Below are 17,080 nucleotides of genomic sequence, written 5' to 3'. Positions count from 1 at the left end.
TTATTTGGTTTACTGTAGCACCCAGAAGTCTCAGTCATGGCCCAGGATCCTGTTGTGCTAGGTGCTGTACAAACAGAACCAAAATACTCCTGCCTCAAAGAGTTTACACGTTAAGTATAAAACAAGAGACAACAGATGGATAAAGACACACTACTGGGGGGAACAGCAGGAACCAATGAGACAATATTGGTCAGTAAGACAGCCAATAGTCTCAGCACACCAGCAGCCTAACTGGTGTAAGTTTCTTGTAGGTTCAGTATTATGTAATTGTGGAATAAAATACCACATAGTCTAGGTTCCACAATTATTTGTCCACATATGGATAAATCTCTGTGGAACCTAGGCTATGCAGGATCAAGGCATCTTTAGAAACATAGAATATCAGGGTTGGAAGGGACCTCAGGAGGTCATCTAGTCCAACTCCCTGCTCAAAGCAGGACCAATGCCCAACTAAATCATCCCAGCCAGGGCTTTGTCAAGCCTGACTTGGAAAACGTCTAGGGAAGGAGATTCCACCACCTCGCTAGGTAACCCATTCCAGTGCTTCACCACCCTCCTAGTAAAAAAGTTTTTCCTAACCTCCAACCTAAACCTCCCTCACTGCAACTTGAGACCATTACTCCTTGTTCTGCCATCTGGTACCACTGAGAACAGTCTAGATCCATCCTCTTTGGAACTCCCCTTCAGGTAGTTGAAAGTAGCTATCAAATCCCACCTCACTCTTCTCTTCTGCAGAATAAACAATCCCCGTTCTCTCAGCCTCTCCTCATAAGTCATGTGCTCCAGCCCCCTAATTATTTTTGTTGCCCTCCGCTGGACTCTCTCCAATTTTTCCACATCCTTCTTGTAGTGTGGGGCCCAAAACTGGACACAGTACTCCAGATGACACCTCATCAATATTGAACAGAGGGGAATGATCATGTCCCTCGATCTGCTGGCAATGCCCCTACTTATACAGCCCAAAATGCCGTTAGCCTTCTTGACAACAAGGGCACACTGTTGACTCGTATCCAGCTTCTCGTCCACCGTAACCCCTAGGTCCTTTTCCGCAGAACTGCTGCCTAGCTATTCAGTCCCTAGTCTGTAGCAGTGCATGGGATTCTTCTGTCCTAAGTGCAGGACTCTGCACTTGTCCTTGTTGAACCTCATCAGATTTCTTTTGGTCCAGTCCTCTAATTTGTCTAGGTCCCTCTGTATCCTATCCCTACCCTCCAGCGTATCTACGACTCCTCCCAGTTTAGTGTCATCTGCAAACTTGCTGAGGGTGCAGTCCAGGCCATCCTCCAAATCTTAGGAGAAAGAATTAAAGATGATAAAGGAGTGAGTTGGAAGAGAGACAGAGAACAGAAATTTAGGCAATCTCATCTAGTAATTTTCTGATTTATAGCTGTATAAATCAGATATTGATGTATTTTAATATTACATGAATTTATTGCATTTATTGTTAACTTTATATTATATTAGGTCACAGTGTCTTGTGTAAGATATTATAGTGATCTGGGATTCAAATTTATCCAGGTACTGCTGAATGAAATACCTACTCCGAGGCCCAGATTAACCACTGTGCACTTCCACTGGGCCCGCATCTGAGAAGGCCCCTTGACTACCAGGCAACCCCTCCTCCCCCACATACACAACATAAAATAATAATGATTTTAAAAACTCTTAAAACGTACACGGCACCGGCCAGGACAGGGCATTGGAGGGGAAGGCCCCACCTGCATGCTGACACTATGTCGACACTGCACTTTCGTTGGTAAAACTTTTGTTGGTTAGGGGTGTGAAAAAAACACACTCCTGACTGACAAAAGTTTTACCGACAAAAAGCACCGTTGTGGACAGCACTATGTTGTCGGGAGACGCTCTCCCACCAACAAAGCTACTTCCCCTTGTTGGGGGTCGTTTTATTTTGTTGGCAGGAGAGCTCTTACAGACAAAGAGCGGCTACATGTCGTACCTTACAGCGACACAGCTGTGGTGTGCAGTGTAGACATAGCCTAAGGCAAGAGATATCAGGTCAGAACAGGGAGCCAGGCCAGCCCTGTAGGACAGGAATCACTGTGGGGTGAGTGGAGTGGACTCCCTTACAACCCCATGCCCTGGACCCTCTCTCACCCCTTTGGGGGAAGGATCTGTCCACCCCCCTGGACCTCCCGCCCCAGGGAAGATGGGAGGCCCCCAATTTCCATAGTGCATGGGCCCCAAAATTCTTTAATGTGACTGAAAATTAATTACAGTATACAACTCTTGTAATTTTAGATTAAACTCTTCTAGTATACAGTTTTAAACAGATCAATCTCTAACGCAATCTGAATATTTCAAAGACACATGACTGGTAATCCAAACATAATTAAGTATACAGAAAAAGAAAGAGGTTTTAATTCTTATGAGTCTCCTGGTATTCTAAGCGAGCAATTTTAAAGGGGTGTAGTACAAAATTCCCTGATGGAAGTTATGTATTTCAATCAGCTTTATTGTACCTGAGTACTGCCTCAGAACTTTATAATAAACCATTGTTTTTTAAACAGTAATCTATAAAAATAGATTACAGTGAGTATATTTCTTTAGCTCACTGGGGAACCCAGCTGTTTTACCACTCCAAATCCAGAGTTTCTACCAAGATTTCAGGAAAGAGTAGTGGCAAATAAACAAATGATCTCACTGTGCACGTCAAAAGTGGAGGAAGCTTGGAAATCAAATACATACAGTTTTCATAGTTTAATATAACACCAAACTAAGCAAATAAAGATGAAACAGTATTTCAGGAAAAGGAATAAAGGATAGAATAGAGCCATTAATGTTTCATTCTTTGGGTTGTACATTACCCTAGGTTTGCAGGTGGTGGTCCCATCAATGTCATTTTAGAAAGTAACATATAGCCCTCTAGGCTCATGTAAATCAGAAGTTAGAAATATGAGGAAAGGGAAGGAAAAAGGCAACAAAAAGCAAAACATGTTTGGTATACATTTCTGTGATTCTTTGGCATGAAAAATTCATCATTTTTAGAAGAATTTCAGTATTAAACTAAGTGGCTAACTGTGCTGGAAAGCTTAGCAGCCAGGTGACTAGCTACTATTTTTTGAAACCTTTCCTATGTTAATTGTCAAAATCTGGCAAGTGAATCTGACATTAAATTTTGGCCCCTGAGAGAGCTAAATTATCTTTTGGAAAAGCAACTCACGCGCTTGCCAACTTTAATTGACTCTGGCCAACCTGTTATACAGGATTTGCTCTGCAATTTTTATTGCTGTCTAGCTATTACAATTTAAACCTTGAAAACTGTAAAGAGGGATTGGATCGTTCAAGGGATTGGCAATGGGATGTGGACATTTTACTTCTAGATCACTCAGTCCAGTCCAGTCAGTCATGACAACATGTAGTTAACCCTCTAAATGCTGCATAGTAGTTTATGTGAAATGTGGTTTCTGTTCAATTTCTAGTGGATACATGTTCAGATCACACACACACACAACAACTCATAGAATTAAGGGACTCAGTCCTTAACTTTTCTACTAACTTGGAGAACTGTCTTCTCCTCCCTAAAAGTGTTCCCTCAAGATCAGGGACTGACCAAAGCAGGGGAAGCTTCCACTGCTACGGCCACCCGTGCTTGGCCTCTGTATATCCCACAGTTCTGTAGCCACTGAATTTGCTGCAGAATTCACTCTTTTCCATACAGTTGTGCTCCAGAATCTCAATTTTCATTTACAAATATATATAGCTATCTCTCATGACTGTGAAAATAACTTGGATAGCATGGACCAGGTGTAAGTCTTTCTGAATTTTGCAAATGGCCTAAACATTAGGTCTAAAAGGTGTATACTGTCCCATTCATCTCAGTAGCATGTTCACTCTAAAAACTAATTATGGTGACATGAATGTCAACACTGTTAACTAGTTCAGTGCAAATGATTTTGGCCCTGATCCTGTGAAACACCTGCCAACATACTTAACTTTAAACTTTTATACACATGCTCACAGTATTTAGCTCCAACTTGTTGCAAATACTTGGTGCTTTGGGCACGCTGTGTATGTTCTGTGAATTAGACAGGGAAAAACAGGTTCCAGAGTTGTCAGCCTGACAGATTTCATCATTACTAAATTCATGTATAGATTTTTTTAAAAAGTTTTTCCACTTCAGGTTTCTCCATTGCTATGAAGTACATAGCATCAATGTAGGAAGTACTCTTTTAGAAAATAACAGCACATGTTTTCAAAGTGTTGTACAAATGTAAACAAACTAACTGTAAAAATTAGTAATTTTAAATTTAATATTTATGTTTATCAGCACAAAAGAAATTAGTTGAACTTCACCTCTCTATATCTACTTTAACAAATAATCCACATCTGTATCGTAGTTAGACTCAGAACCTGCATGTGCTTAATTTTACATGCATGAGTACATTGAGGCTACTCAGAGGGTATGTCTACACTACGGAATAAGGTCGAATTTATAGAAGTCGGTTTTTTAGAAATCGGTTTTATAAATTCGAGTGTGTGTGTCCCCACAGAAAATGCTCTAAGTGCATTAAGTGCATTAACTCGGCGGAGTGCTTCCACAGTACCGAGGCAAGCGTCGACTTCCGGAGCATTGCACTGTGGATAGCTATCCCACAGTTCCCGCAGTCTCCGCTGCCCATTGGAATTCTGGGTTGAGATCCCAATGCCTGATGGGGCTAAAACATTGTCGCGGGTGGTTCTGGGTACATATCGTCAAGCCCCCGTTCCCTCCCTCCCTCCGTGAAAGCAAGGGCAGACAATCGTTTCGCGCCTTTTTTCCTGAGTTACCTGTGCAGACGCCATACCACGGCAAGCATGGAGCCCGCTCAGGTAACCGTCACCCTATGTCTCCTGGGTGCTGGCAGACGCGGTACGGCATTGCTACACAGTAGCAGCAACCCCTTGCCTTGTGGCAGCAGACGGTACAGTACGACTGGTAGCCGTCATCGTCATGTCCGAGGTGCTCCTGGCCACGTCGGCTGGGAACGCCTGGACAGACATGGGCGCAGGGACTAAATTTGGAGTGACTTGACCAGGTCATTCTCTTTAGTCCTGCAGTCAGTCCTACTGAACCGTCTTATGGTGAGCAGGCAGGCGATACAGATTGCTAGCAGTCGTACTGTACCATCTTCTGCCGGGGAGGCAAGAGATGAGGATGGCATGCAGTCCTTCTGCACCGTCTGCTGCCAGCCAAAGATGTAAAAGATAGATGGAGTGGATCAAAACAAGAAATAGACCAGATTTGTTTTGTATTCATTTGCCTCCTCCCCTGTCTAGGGGACTCATTCCTCTAGGTCACACTGCAGTCACTCACAGAGAAGGTGCAGCGAGGTAAATCTAGCCATGTATCAATCAGAGGCCAGGCTAACCTCCTCGTTCCAATAAGAACAATAACTTAGGTGCACCATTTCTTATTGGAATCCTCCGTGAAGTCCTGCCTGAAATACTCCTTGATGTAAAGACACCCCCTTTGTTGATTTTAGCTCCCTGAAGCCAACCATGTAAGCCATGTCGTCAGTCGCCCCTCCCTCCGTCAGAGCAACGGCAGACAATCGTTCCGCGCCTTTTTTCTGTGCGGACGCCATACCAAGGCAAGCATGGAGCCCGCTCAGCTCACTTAATTAGGAGCACATTAAACACCACACGCATTATCCAGCAGTATATGCAGCACCAGAACCGGGCAAAGCGATACCGGGCGAGGAGGCGACGTCAGCGCGGTCACGTGAGTGATCAGGACATGGACACAGATTTCTCTGAAAGCATGGGCCCTGCCAATGCATGCATCATGGTGCTAATGGGGCAGATTCATGCTGTGGAATGCTGATTCTGGGCTCGGGAAACAAGCACAGACTGGTGGGACCGCATAGTGTTGCAGGTCTGGGACGATTCCCAGTGGTTGCGAAACTTTCGCATGCGTAAGGGCACTTTCATGGAACTTTGTGACTTGCTTTCTCCTGCCCTGAGACACATGAATACCAAGATGAGAGCAGCCCTCACACTTGAGAAGCGAGTGGCGATAGCCCTGTGGAAGCTTGCAACGCCAGACAGCTACCGGTCAGTTGGGAATCAATTTGGAGTGGGCAAATCTACTGTGGGGGCTGCTGTGATGCAAGTAGCCCACGCAATCAAAGATCTGCTGATATCAAGGATAGTGACCCTGGGAAATGTGCAGGTCATAGTGGATGGCTTTGCTGCAATGGGATTCCCTAACTGTGGTGGGGCCATAGACGGAACCCATATCCCTATCTTGGCACCGGAGCACCAAGCCGCCGAGTACATAAACCGCAAGGGGTACTTTTCGATAGTGCTTCAAGCTCTGGTGGATCACAAGGGACGTTTCACCAACATCAACGTGGGATGGCCGGGAAAGGTACATGACGCTCGCATCTTCAGGAACTCTGGTCTGTTTCAAAAGCTGCAGGAAGGGACTTTATTCCCAGACCAGAAAATAACTGTTGGGGATGTTGAAATGCCTATAGTTATCCTTGGGGACCCAGCCTACCCCTTAATGCCATGGCTCATGAAGCCGTACACAGACAGCCTGGACAGTAGTCAGGAGCTGTTCAACTACAGGCTGAGCAAAGGCAGAATGGTGGTAGAATGTGCATTTGGATGATTAAAGGCGCGCTGGCGCAGTTTACTGACTCGCTTAGACCTCAGGGAAACCAATATTCCCACTGTTATTACTGCTTGGTGTGTGCTCCACAATATCTGTGAGAGTAAGGGGGAGACGTTTATGGCGGGGTGGGAGGTTGAGGCAAATCGCCTGGCTGCTGGTTACGCGCAGCCAGACACCAGGGTGGTTAGAAGAGCACAGGAGGGCACGGTACGCATCAGACAAGCTTTGAAAACCAGTTTCATGACTGGCCAGGCTACGGTGTGAAAGTTCTGTTTGTTTCTCCTTGATGAAACCCCCCGCCCCTTGGTTCACTCTACTTCCCTGTAAGCTAACCACCCGCCCCTCCTCCCTTCAATCACCGCTTGCAGAGGCAGTAAAGTCATTGTTGCTTCACATTCATGCATTCTTTATTCATTCATCACACAAATAGGGGTATGACTACCAAGGTATCCCAGGAGGGGTGGTGGAGGAGGGAAGGAAAATGCCACACAGCACTTTAAGCACAGCACTTTAAAAGTTTACAACTTTAAAATTTATTGAATGACAGCCTTCTTTTTTTTGGGCAATCCTCTGTGGTGGAGTGGCTGGTTGGCCGGAGGCCCCCCCACCGCGTTCTTGGGCGTCTGGGTGTGAAGGCTATGGAACTTGGGGAGGAGGGCGGTTGGTTACAGAGGGGCTGCAGTGGCAGTCTGTGCTCCAGCTGCCTTTGCTGCAGCTCAACCATACACTGGAGCATACTGGTTTGGTCCTCCAGCAGCCTCAGCATTGAATCCTGCCTCCTCTCATCACGCTGCCGCCACATTTGAGCTTCAGCCCTCTCTTCAGCCCGCCACTTACTCTCTTCAGCCCGCCACTTACTCTCTTCAGCCCGCCACCTCTCCTCCCGGTCATTTTGTGCTTTCCTGCACTCTGACATTATTTGCCTCCACGCATTCGTCTGTGCTCTGTCAGTGTGGGAGGACAGCATGAGCTCGGAGAACATTTCATTGCGAGTGTGTTTTTTTTTCTTTCTAAGCTTCACTAGCTTCTGGGAAGGAGAAGATCCTGTGATCATTGAAACACATGCAGCTGGTGGAGAAAAAAAAAGGGACAGCGGTATTTAAAAAGACACATTTTATAAAACAGTGGCTACACTCTTTCAGGGTAAACCTTGCTGTTAACATTACATACATAGCACATGTGCTTTCATTACAAGGTCGCATTTTGCATCCCCCCACCGCGTGGCTACCCCCTCAACCCTCCTCCCTCCCTGTGGCTAACAGCGGGGAACATTTCTGTTTAGCCACAGGCAAACAGCCCAGCAGGAATGGGCTCCTCTGAGTGTCCCCTGAAGAAAAGCACTCTATTTCAACCAGGTGACCATGAATTATATCTCACTCTCCTGAGGATAACACAGAGAGATAAAAAACGGATGTTGTTTGAATGCCAGCAAACATACACTGCAATGCTTTGTTCTACAATGATTCCCGAGTACGTGTTACTGGCCTGGAGTGGTAAAGTGTCCTACTATGAAGGACGCAATAAGGCTGCCCTCCCCAGAAACCTTTTGCAAAGACTTTGGGAGTACATCCAGGAGAACCGCGAATGCCAGGGCAAAGTAATCCTTTCACATGCTTGCTTTTAAACCATGTATAGTATTTTAAAAGGTACACTCACCAGAGGTCCCTTCTCCGCCTGCTGGGTCCAGGAGGCAGCGTTGGGTGGGTTCGGGGGGTACTGGCTCCAGGTCCAGGGTGAGAAACAGTTCCTGGCTGTCGGGAAAACCAGTTTCTCCGCTTGCTTGCTGTGAGCTATCTACAACCTCCTCCTCATCATCATCTTCTTCGTCCCCAAAACCTGCTTCCATATTGCCTCCATCTCCATTGAAGGAGTCAAACAACATGGCTGGGGTAGTGGTGGCTGAACCCCCTAAAATGGCATGCAGCTCATCATAGAAGCGGCATGTTTGGGGCTCTGACCCGGAGCGGCCTTTCGCCTCTCTGGTTTTCTGGTAGGCTTGCCTCAGCTCCTTCAGTTTCACGCGGCACTGCTTCGGGTCCCTGTTATGGCCTCTGTCATGCCCTGGGAGATTTTGACAAAGGTTTTGGCATTTCGAAAACTGGAACGGAGTTCTGATAGCACGGATTCCTCTCTCCAAACAGCGATCAGATCCCGTACCTCCCGTTTGGTCCATGCTGGAGCTCTTTTGTGATTCTGGGACTCCATCATGGTCACCTGTGCTGATGAGCTCTGCAGCTGGCCAAACAGGAAATGAGATTCAAAAGTTCGCGGTTCTTTTCCTGTCTACCTGGCCAGTGCATCTGAGTTGAGAGTGCTGTCCAGAGCGGTCACAATGGAGCACTCTGGGATAGCTCCCGGAGGCCAATACTGTCGAATTGTGTCCACAGTACTCCAAATTCGAGCCGGCAAGGCCGATTTAAACACTAATCCACTTGTCAGGGGTGGAGTAAGGAAATAGATTTTAAGAGCCCTTTGAGTCGAAATAAAGGGCTTCATCGTGTGGACGGGTGCAGGTTTACATCGATTTAATGCTGCTAAATTTGACCTAAAGTCCTAGTGTAGACCAGGGCAGAGTGTGTAAATTTAAGCCCATGTGTAAGTCTTTACAGGATCAGGACCTTATATTATTAAAGCTTTCTGGGCATATCACAGAGTACTTGGGCAAGGACAATTAAAAAATCAGCCCGTCTAAAGAGAAAAGTTTTCAAACAGCAGTATACGTTTTTTATTTCATTGAACCAATTAATGAAATCAGTTGACTTCTTAATGAAATTATTTTCAATCAAGCTAAAAGAAAGAAAGTGTTCAAGTGCATTCTGTACAAGATTCTCAAATAAGTAAAAATTGTTGAGTCTTGTGTTTTGTTGCCAATAAAGCTTTTACAAGTGAATGCAAAAGCATTGCCAGGAATACATTTGGTGCTTACTCTGCTTTCCATCCTTTTTTGATTTTCATACATTGCAAATCTATAGCGTGGTTGGTCAAAACAGAGAAGGCCACCTACCCACTTTTAATCAACGAAAAACCAGCACTTGTGAAATCAGTATTGGAAATGTGAAAATAGGAAGAGAACAGCGTGTCATTGGCATGCCGAACTGTGGGGCAAGGTTTAGCAAGTTCATCTCTAACTTTCCCTCAGAGCACACAGTACCTCATGAACTCACTCACTAGACCTGCACACAGTAAATAACTTGGAACTCCATTTATCTATCTGGAAGGGATGAAGAATTGAACCAGAACTACTGGGATTTAAAATTATGCTTCCTGGAGTCTAGGTAATTCAAACCAGAGACTTTCTGGAGGTTTTTTTTTTTTTTTTTTTTTTTTTTAAATACAGCATTGAATTGCAAACTGGATGGTAATTATGTGTGACTTCTAGACTGGGCTGGTTTAAATTATTTTCAGGATTGATTGGGCATCTTTCATTGTGGTGTGGAGGCAGGACTGCACCAAATGGAAACTTTTTTTTTTTAAAGGTCACCTTGCTAGAAAACTATTCGGTTTTTCTGAGGGGATAATTGGGGTGGGGGCTTTCTCTGTGCCTGTAGCTTTCCCTTTGCTGCTCTTCAGGGTGCTGGGGAAGGAAATTGTCATCACTCTGATCCTGCCCTTCCCCATTTGGCCTGTGTGTGTTAAAGTTCTCCTTAACCTTCCTCTATTCCTTCCACTAGGATCTCTGGGTGTATGTGCGTGTGGGATCACTGCTCCTCTTGTACAGCCCCTTCCCCAGAGGGAAGCTCTCCCTAGCCTCACCCCATCCCCTCTTTGTGTGTCTGTGGGAAATGTGGGGGGTTTCACTGCTCCCTCCCACCCCCCGTTTGTGGGGGATATAGGGAGTATCACACCCCAGCCCTAACCCGTCCCCCTTAAGGCTGGGGGCATCAGTCATTAGGTGACCCCCGTACGCCCCCCCCCCATACGGCCGTGACCAAGTAATCGCCCCCCTCAGCCTCTCCTCTGCAGCCCCCTATGCCCGAGGGGAGGGGGCTGCTGGGGAGAACAGCGGAGCGCTCCCCTCCCCTGTGCTTAATGCGCGCAGCTTACAACATAGCCCCCCCCCTCTCCCCCGGGCTGGCTGCGGGTGCTTGGAGCCCGCGATGACGGTTGGCGGCAGCTCCTCGCGCTCAGCCCCTTCCGCTGGGGGTTCCCCGCGAGCCGAGCTCACCAGCAGGTCAGGCAGCGGCTGCTGCGCGCTCACATCACCGGCCACATCATCAAGGGGCTGCCCTGCCGCGCGGGCGCCGCGCCTGCTCAGTGCGGGCGCCGCCGCCGCTCACCCTGCGCGGGAGCTGTCAGCGCTGCAGCCGGGCTGGTCCGTGCGAAGAGCGGGCAGCGGTCCCGGGCGGCGCGCGGCCATGGCGAGGGGCGGCGGGCTGCCGGCGCCATCATCGCCCAGGTAAGGGTGGGGCAGGGTCCCTGAGGGGCAGGAACGGAGCCGAGCACGGGCAGGAGATGCCCGGGACCCGCCGCGGGGAGGGAGGCGCTGCCGGGATCGGGGCCCGATCAGGAAAGTTTCTAAATAAGTGATTGAGAAGAATAACACAACGCCCCAGACCCCCATCTGCTCCCCCCCCACCGCCCCTCCGCTGCCCATCTACTTCCCCCACCGCCCCTCCTCATCCGTCACTCATCTACCCCACCCACCGCTGCCCATCTACTTCCTCCACCGCCCCTCAACTCCCCAGTCTCCCCCAACCCTCTCCCCATCCACCGCTCATCTGCTCCCCTTCCCACACCGCCTCCTCCCCCATCGGCTGCCCATCTACTTCCCCCACCGCCCCTCCTCATGCGCCGCTCATCTACTCCCCCACCACCCATAGAATATCAGGGTTGGAAGGGACCTCAGGAGGTCATCTAGTCCAACCCCCTGCTCAAAGCAGGACCCACCCCCAATTAAATCATCCCAGCCAGGGCTTTGTCAAGCCTGACCTTAAAAACTTCTAAGGAAGGAGATTCTACCACCTCCCTAGGTAACGCATTCCAGTGTTTCACCACCCTCCTAGTGAAAAAGTTTTTCCTAATATCCAACCTAAACCTCCCCCACTGCAACTTGAGACCATTACTCCTTGTCCTGTCCTCTTCTACCACTGAGAAGAGTCTAGAACCATCCTCTCTGGAACCACCTCTCAGGTAGTTGAAAGCAGCTATCAAATCCCCCCTCATTCTTCTCTTCTGCAGACTAAACAATCCCAGTTCCCTCAGCCTCTCCTCATAACTCATGTGTTCCAGACCCCTAATCATTTTTGTTGCCCTTCACTGGACTCTCTCCAATTTTTCCACATCCTTCTTGTAGTGTGGGGCCCAAAACTGGACACAGTACTCCAGATGAGGCCTCACCAATGTCGAATAGAGGGGAACGATCACGTCCCTCAACACTTTTCATAGTGTCTAATGCCAGAAGGGACCATCAGATCTAGTCTGACCTCCCATACATCACAGCCCATTAAGTTTTACCCAGTTACCCCTGCATTAAGCCCAATAACTTGTTTGGCAAAAGCATCTTCCAAAAAGGCATCCACACTGGATCTGAAGACATTAAGAGATAGAGAATCCTCAACTTTCCATGGTAGTTTGTTCCCATAGTTAATCACCTTGACTTAAAATATTTCTGAATTAGTTCTAATTTGACTTTGGCTTCGTTTTCCAGCCATTGGTTCCTGTTATGCTTTTCTCCACTGAAGAACCTTTTAGTAGTTAGCGTTTTCCCCCATAAAGATACTTCTACTCTGAAATCACCTCTCTATCATGTTTTTTGATCATCCAAATAGATTGAGCTTTAAGTCTCACTGCAAGGCACTTTCTCAGCTCAAGACTATCATGCTGCTTCAAAAAACCAATTTTCACTGTATCCAATTTCACATCTTGCCATCTCAATCTACTCCCCAGGCTCCCCCCCCACACCCCCTCCCCCATCCACTGCTCATCTACTCCTCCCACAGCTGCCTCGCCCAGCCACTGCTCATCTGCCGCCCCATCCACCACCCATCTACTTCCCCCCTCATAACCCTCTCCCCATCCATGGTTCATCTACTCCCCCATAGTCCCTCCCCCATCCACCACCCCTCTAGCTCTGTTAGCCCCGCCTCCATCTACCACCTATCTACCCCCACAGCGTCCCCTTCCCCACACAGCCTGTCTACCCCCCACTCTCCCATATCCTCCACCGTCTACTCCACCTTGTCCCCCACATCCACTGCCCATCTACCCAACACAGCCTCCTCCCCTCATCCACCGTCCCCTCCCCTCATGTACTACTCGTTTTAAACCAAAGTATTGTTTAATACTAATAGTAGGAATAAGCCATAGGAGAAAGGATTTTGAAACAACAAAAAGTCTGTTTGCATGTCTGCTTTACCTAGATTCCTACCATTCTCATAGATGCCCTAAGCTGGCCTTGCTCTCCCACTCACCCCAAACCTCTGAGCTCTGGGTGTCAGTCTGTTTCCCTTAACTCTCTTCCCCCCTGCTTGCAGGAGTGTGCCTTTTAAAAACTAGTCCAAGTTCTTTGTTCTCTCAGTTTGCAGACTTTTTGGCTGCACTAGTCCAAAACCAGGTTGGTAGACTCAGTGGGAAGTTGAGCCTATTCCCTCAGGGTCAATTGCTCTCCCATTGTCCTGTAACAACCCTCAAGTGTTTGTTGGGGTGGGAGGGTCTTACTTAAAGTCATTGTTTTCACCTTCCTGTCCGTTTTCCAACAGTCCTGTTGATTTAACCCAATGTCCTCTTACAGTAAACATCCCAATAGACAGGTCATGACACATAACAATTTACAAGCCTTCCAGTCGTTAGTATGATTGCTATATATACAGAAGCACAAAACGAATAGAAATACATGCATACAATCTGCTTGATCTTCTGACTCCTACAAAAATATGGGCCCAGTGAGTTTAAGGACTGGTGCATTACTTAGTGTATGAACAGGAGATCACTTTCACTTTCTAATATTATGCTTGCTATAACTTAGCTTTGATCTCATAATGAAATCAAACAATTTTTATGATATTTGTCTTTAGCCGTGGAAATGACCATATGGTTGTATGCAGTGTTGTTGTAGCCAGGTGGGTTCCAGAATAGGTGAGAGACAAGGTAGGTGAGATAATATCTTATATTGAACTAACTTCTGTTTGTGTAAGAGAAAAGCTTGCAAGCTATACAAAGCTCTTCCTCAGGTCTGGGAAAGGTAACCAATGTGTCTGTCTTAAATACAAGGTGGGATGAATTGTTAAGCATAAGGGGTCACACATGCTGTAGGGCAGTGGTTCTCAACCAGGGGTCTGGGCCCACTGAAGGGCCGCAAGCAGGTTTAGGGGGTCCGGTCTGCCAAGCAGGGCTGGCGTTAGACTCACTGGGGCCCAAGGCAGAAAGCTGAAGCCCCACTGCATGGGGCTGAAGCCCGGGGCCCTGAGCCCCGCCACCTGAGGCTGAAGCCTGAGCAGTGCAGCTTCGCAGGGGCTTCTGTTGCATGGGGCCCCGGGCAATTGCCCTGCTTGCTATTCCGTAATGCCAGCCCTGGCTTTTATATGCAGAAACCAGTTGTTGTGGCACACAGGTGGGCTGAGGAGTTTTTATAGCATGTTGAGCGGGGGGCGGTGTGTCTCAGAAAGAAAAAGGTTGAGAATTCCTGGTGTAGGAAACCATTTAAAATGAAGTGGGCAATTAAGGGTTAGCAGATAATAAGGTGTATTACAAATTGTTGTAATGATCCATAAAACCAGTCTCTGTTAAGTCTGTGGTTTTTAGTATTCCACAGAGTTAATAATTTAAGTTCACAGGCTTATCTTTTGACGGTATTATGGAGGTTTCCTTTGACGACAGAACTAAGAAGTCAGAGATGGAGTGATCACTTTGTGAAGTGTTCGCCGACAAGTGATATGGAGTTTTTGTCTTCTGTCATTTTTCTGTGTGAGTTCATTTGAGAGTGTAGTGATTGTCTGTTTTCTCTCACATAGTTGTTGCTGGGGCATGTGATGCACTGGATGAGGTACACTGCATGTTGGGATAGGCATGTGTACGACCCCTGGATCTTGGGGTTATTGATCATTGTAGCAATGGAGATATGTCTGCATGTTTTGCATCTGTTGTTCTGGCAGGATCTCATGCCTCTTTGAGTTGGGGTGTGTCCTGGCCTGTGGGGAGCTTGCTTCTAATGATAAGCTTGGTGAGGTTGAGGGGTTGTTTGAAGACCAGAAGAGGGGGGAAACTGTCCTTACCAAATGTAAGAGGCCAGTGTTTACTACATGGAAAACAATACACGGTAAACAACATACCCTGATTCTCATCAAACTAACTGATCCTTTTTAAGACTGGCAAATTAAACCCTAATTTAGGATAGCTTTATACTTTGGCAAAAATACTAAAATTAAACTTTTCTTTTGTGGTTCCCATATGTAATATTTAGATACACTTACATAGGCTAGATTTTGTGGTTTGCTGTGGTAGAGTTTCTTAGATAGGTATGTTTACATTACTGTGTTTATCCTCTTGTATGTTATTTATTGTTGTGTTACAAAGCACATTCAAAGGATATATACTGTAAGAGTAATGCAAACATGTAGTACAAAAGTACTTACTTTGTGATCTGACCATTACTTTTAAATTACCTGTAAACTTTATTTTAAAAAATTGGGCCTGTATCCATCTTCGATTTTTTTAAACGATGGCTCAAGAGAGACTGATTCTAAATTTAAAATGTTAAAAAAAATGTAATTTAGGCCCTGATTTATCAAAGTCCTTTCAGAACAAGTTAAAATACTTTGAGGAATAGGGGTCTTAATGCCTTATGTATTACCTGTAATACAGATAAAAGTTTAATATTCTTATTTTACCAATGGGAAACTGAGGCATGGAAAAGTTAAAGGCTGATCTGTCCTTGGTGGTCATATACTGGTAAAATGCCTTCGAGAGGCATGCTAAGTGTGAACTCCTTGAAACACAGTGCAGTCAGAAAGGCTTGTGGAGAACATTGTATACTATTTACAAGGCTATATTATTAGATCTACTCCTTTGCATTTATTTGCCAAAAACTATCCTCCTGAAAATTGGAAGGCTTGCTTCTAAGTGCCGGAGTCAACACAAATCTCATAGTTACACTAAATCTCCACTTTTATTTTGTGTCAGAGAAATATTTTAAAAGCAGCAGGTTAGTATATGGCAATATGATGCATTCTTATGAACTGGTTTGTAAAGTGGCTCTACAAGTTTCCCTCCTTTCCAATATGAAGTAGTCTGGGCACTTTCTGATAGATGAAAATGTATCAGGTTCTGGCATAAGTGAGTTTGTCTGAGCTGTGAAGAGGTGGTGACTGCTACAAAAGTCCAGAAGATCATTCAATATGTGGTCTTTTAATTTTTATTAGCCAGACACTGAAAAGGACTGGTATTTTAATTTATCATAGTCTTTGAGTTTGAAAAATATTTGTGTTAATGTGTTATATTCCATGGGATCTACAATTGTTTCTTATATTGTGAGCCCCCATTTGGTGGACACTCATTTAAAAAAAGATTAAAAAATAGTTAAAATTACATGGCAGTTTGATTTCCAGATATCTTCTGGATTTCTTCAAGGCTTTAAAAAAATCACCAGATCACACCAACTAGACAGAGGGATAAACTTCTTAGCTATAGGGGTCTGCATGAAAAATTAACATGGGAGGCTCTCTGGCAAGGTGCAGGTGCAGCACTGGCTTTCAGTTAGCTTCTGGATATATTTTAAGGTGTTGATAATGATGTACAGTTACTTCATTGCTTTGGGACCTGGTAGTCTGAGAAATCACCAAAAATAAAGGTATGACTTACAGGAGTGTTTGTAAAAGTCAGATTTTGTTCATTGCCCCTGGGCACATGACGTTTACAAAAGTTAATACCCCTGCCATATGGCAGGGATGGGTCTAGGCACTAATTCCTGTAGCTCTTGTTATAACTCTTCCTCTACTTTTTTTAATTATATGCAAATAAAATGTTAACAAAAACAACTGCTAAACAATACCATCAATTAATAAGAGACTCAATAAATAAAACATCAATTAAGACAAATAAAACATCAATTAATAAAAGACTCAAATAGAGACTTGAGGTAAGGGTAGCTTGAACCCCTTGACAGATAAGAGGATTCTTCTTCTCACTGGATATCTGTCAGTAACTCTCTCTGAACCTCAGTGGCTTTCTGATCACATTGCCACTTCAAAACAGTACCTTTTTTAGTGGTCTGTTGGAGGAGAATTATCAAAATGAGCCATTTGTATTGTGGTCTATTATTTGTTAACCCATCTGGAATTTCATGGTGAGCAAAGTGACTTACAGTATGTTGCTACTCAATGTGCTATGCATAAATTTAGGTTAAAAATGTTTAGTAGCCCACTTATAAGAGAGATTTTGTCTCATTTAGTTCAAATAGTTCTGCACCAAGTTGGGATCTGTTACTCTACCTTTTACCCACCCCTTAGCGTTTCTTCTCCTTTTTTA

At 45.7% G+C, this 17,080-nt stretch overlaps 2 protein-coding genes across 6 annotated transcripts in view; one reads left to right on the top strand and one right to left on the bottom strand.

Annotated features, from left to right (window-relative positions):
- Positions 1 to 7,082: 7,082 nt before the first annotated feature.
- Positions 7,083 to 10,817, bottom strand: LOC140903162 (uncharacterized). The gene is made up of 3 exons (XM_073324031.1): positions 10,785 to 10,817; positions 8,276 to 8,848; positions 7,083 to 7,687 (listed from the first exon to the last, which is right to left on the bottom strand). Exons 2-3 carry the CDS (start codon positions 8,790 to 8,792, stop codon positions 7,146 to 7,148), a joined length of 1,059 nt encoding a protein of 352 aa, XP_073180132.1. The 5' UTR covers positions 8,793 to 8,848; positions 10,785 to 10,817; the 3' UTR covers positions 7,083 to 7,145.
- Positions 10,744 to 17,080, top strand: part of SLC41A2 (solute carrier family 41 member 2) — a 96,454-nt gene continuing 90,117 nt past the window's right edge. Inside the window, exon 1 of one of the 5 annotated variants that reach the window (XM_073323997.1) lies at positions 10,744 to 11,015. The gene's annotated coding sequence lies outside the window, so the exon portion shown is untranslated. Of the gene's footprint in view, positions 11,016 to 13,636; positions 13,706 to 17,080 lie in introns of those variants that run through there. The other 4 variants (XM_073323973.1, XM_073323974.1, XM_073323982.1 and 1 more) reach the window with 4 other exon arrangements.

This window comes from Lepidochelys kempii, chromosome 1 (assembly GCF_965140265.1).
Source record: "Lepidochelys kempii isolate rLepKem1 chromosome 1, rLepKem1.hap2, whole genome shotgun sequence".
Lineage (NCBI taxonomy): Eukaryota > Metazoa > Chordata > Testudines > Cheloniidae > Lepidochelys > Lepidochelys kempii.
The sequence above is the reverse complement of the archived record's forward strand: the minus strand, read 5'-3'. Positions and strand labels throughout refer to the sequence as shown.

Bases quoted from the DNA above. Each gene is read 5' to 3' on its own strand.
- LOC140903162 (XM_073324031.1), bottom strand. From the start codon at position 8,792: ATGGACCAAACGGGAGGTACGGGATCTGATCGCTGTTTGGAGAGAGGA. The intron at 7,688-8,275 runs GTGAGTGTACCT...TTTCTCCACCAG, and splicing joins AGGCGGAGAAGGGACCTCTG to CTGCATGTGTTTCAATGATC.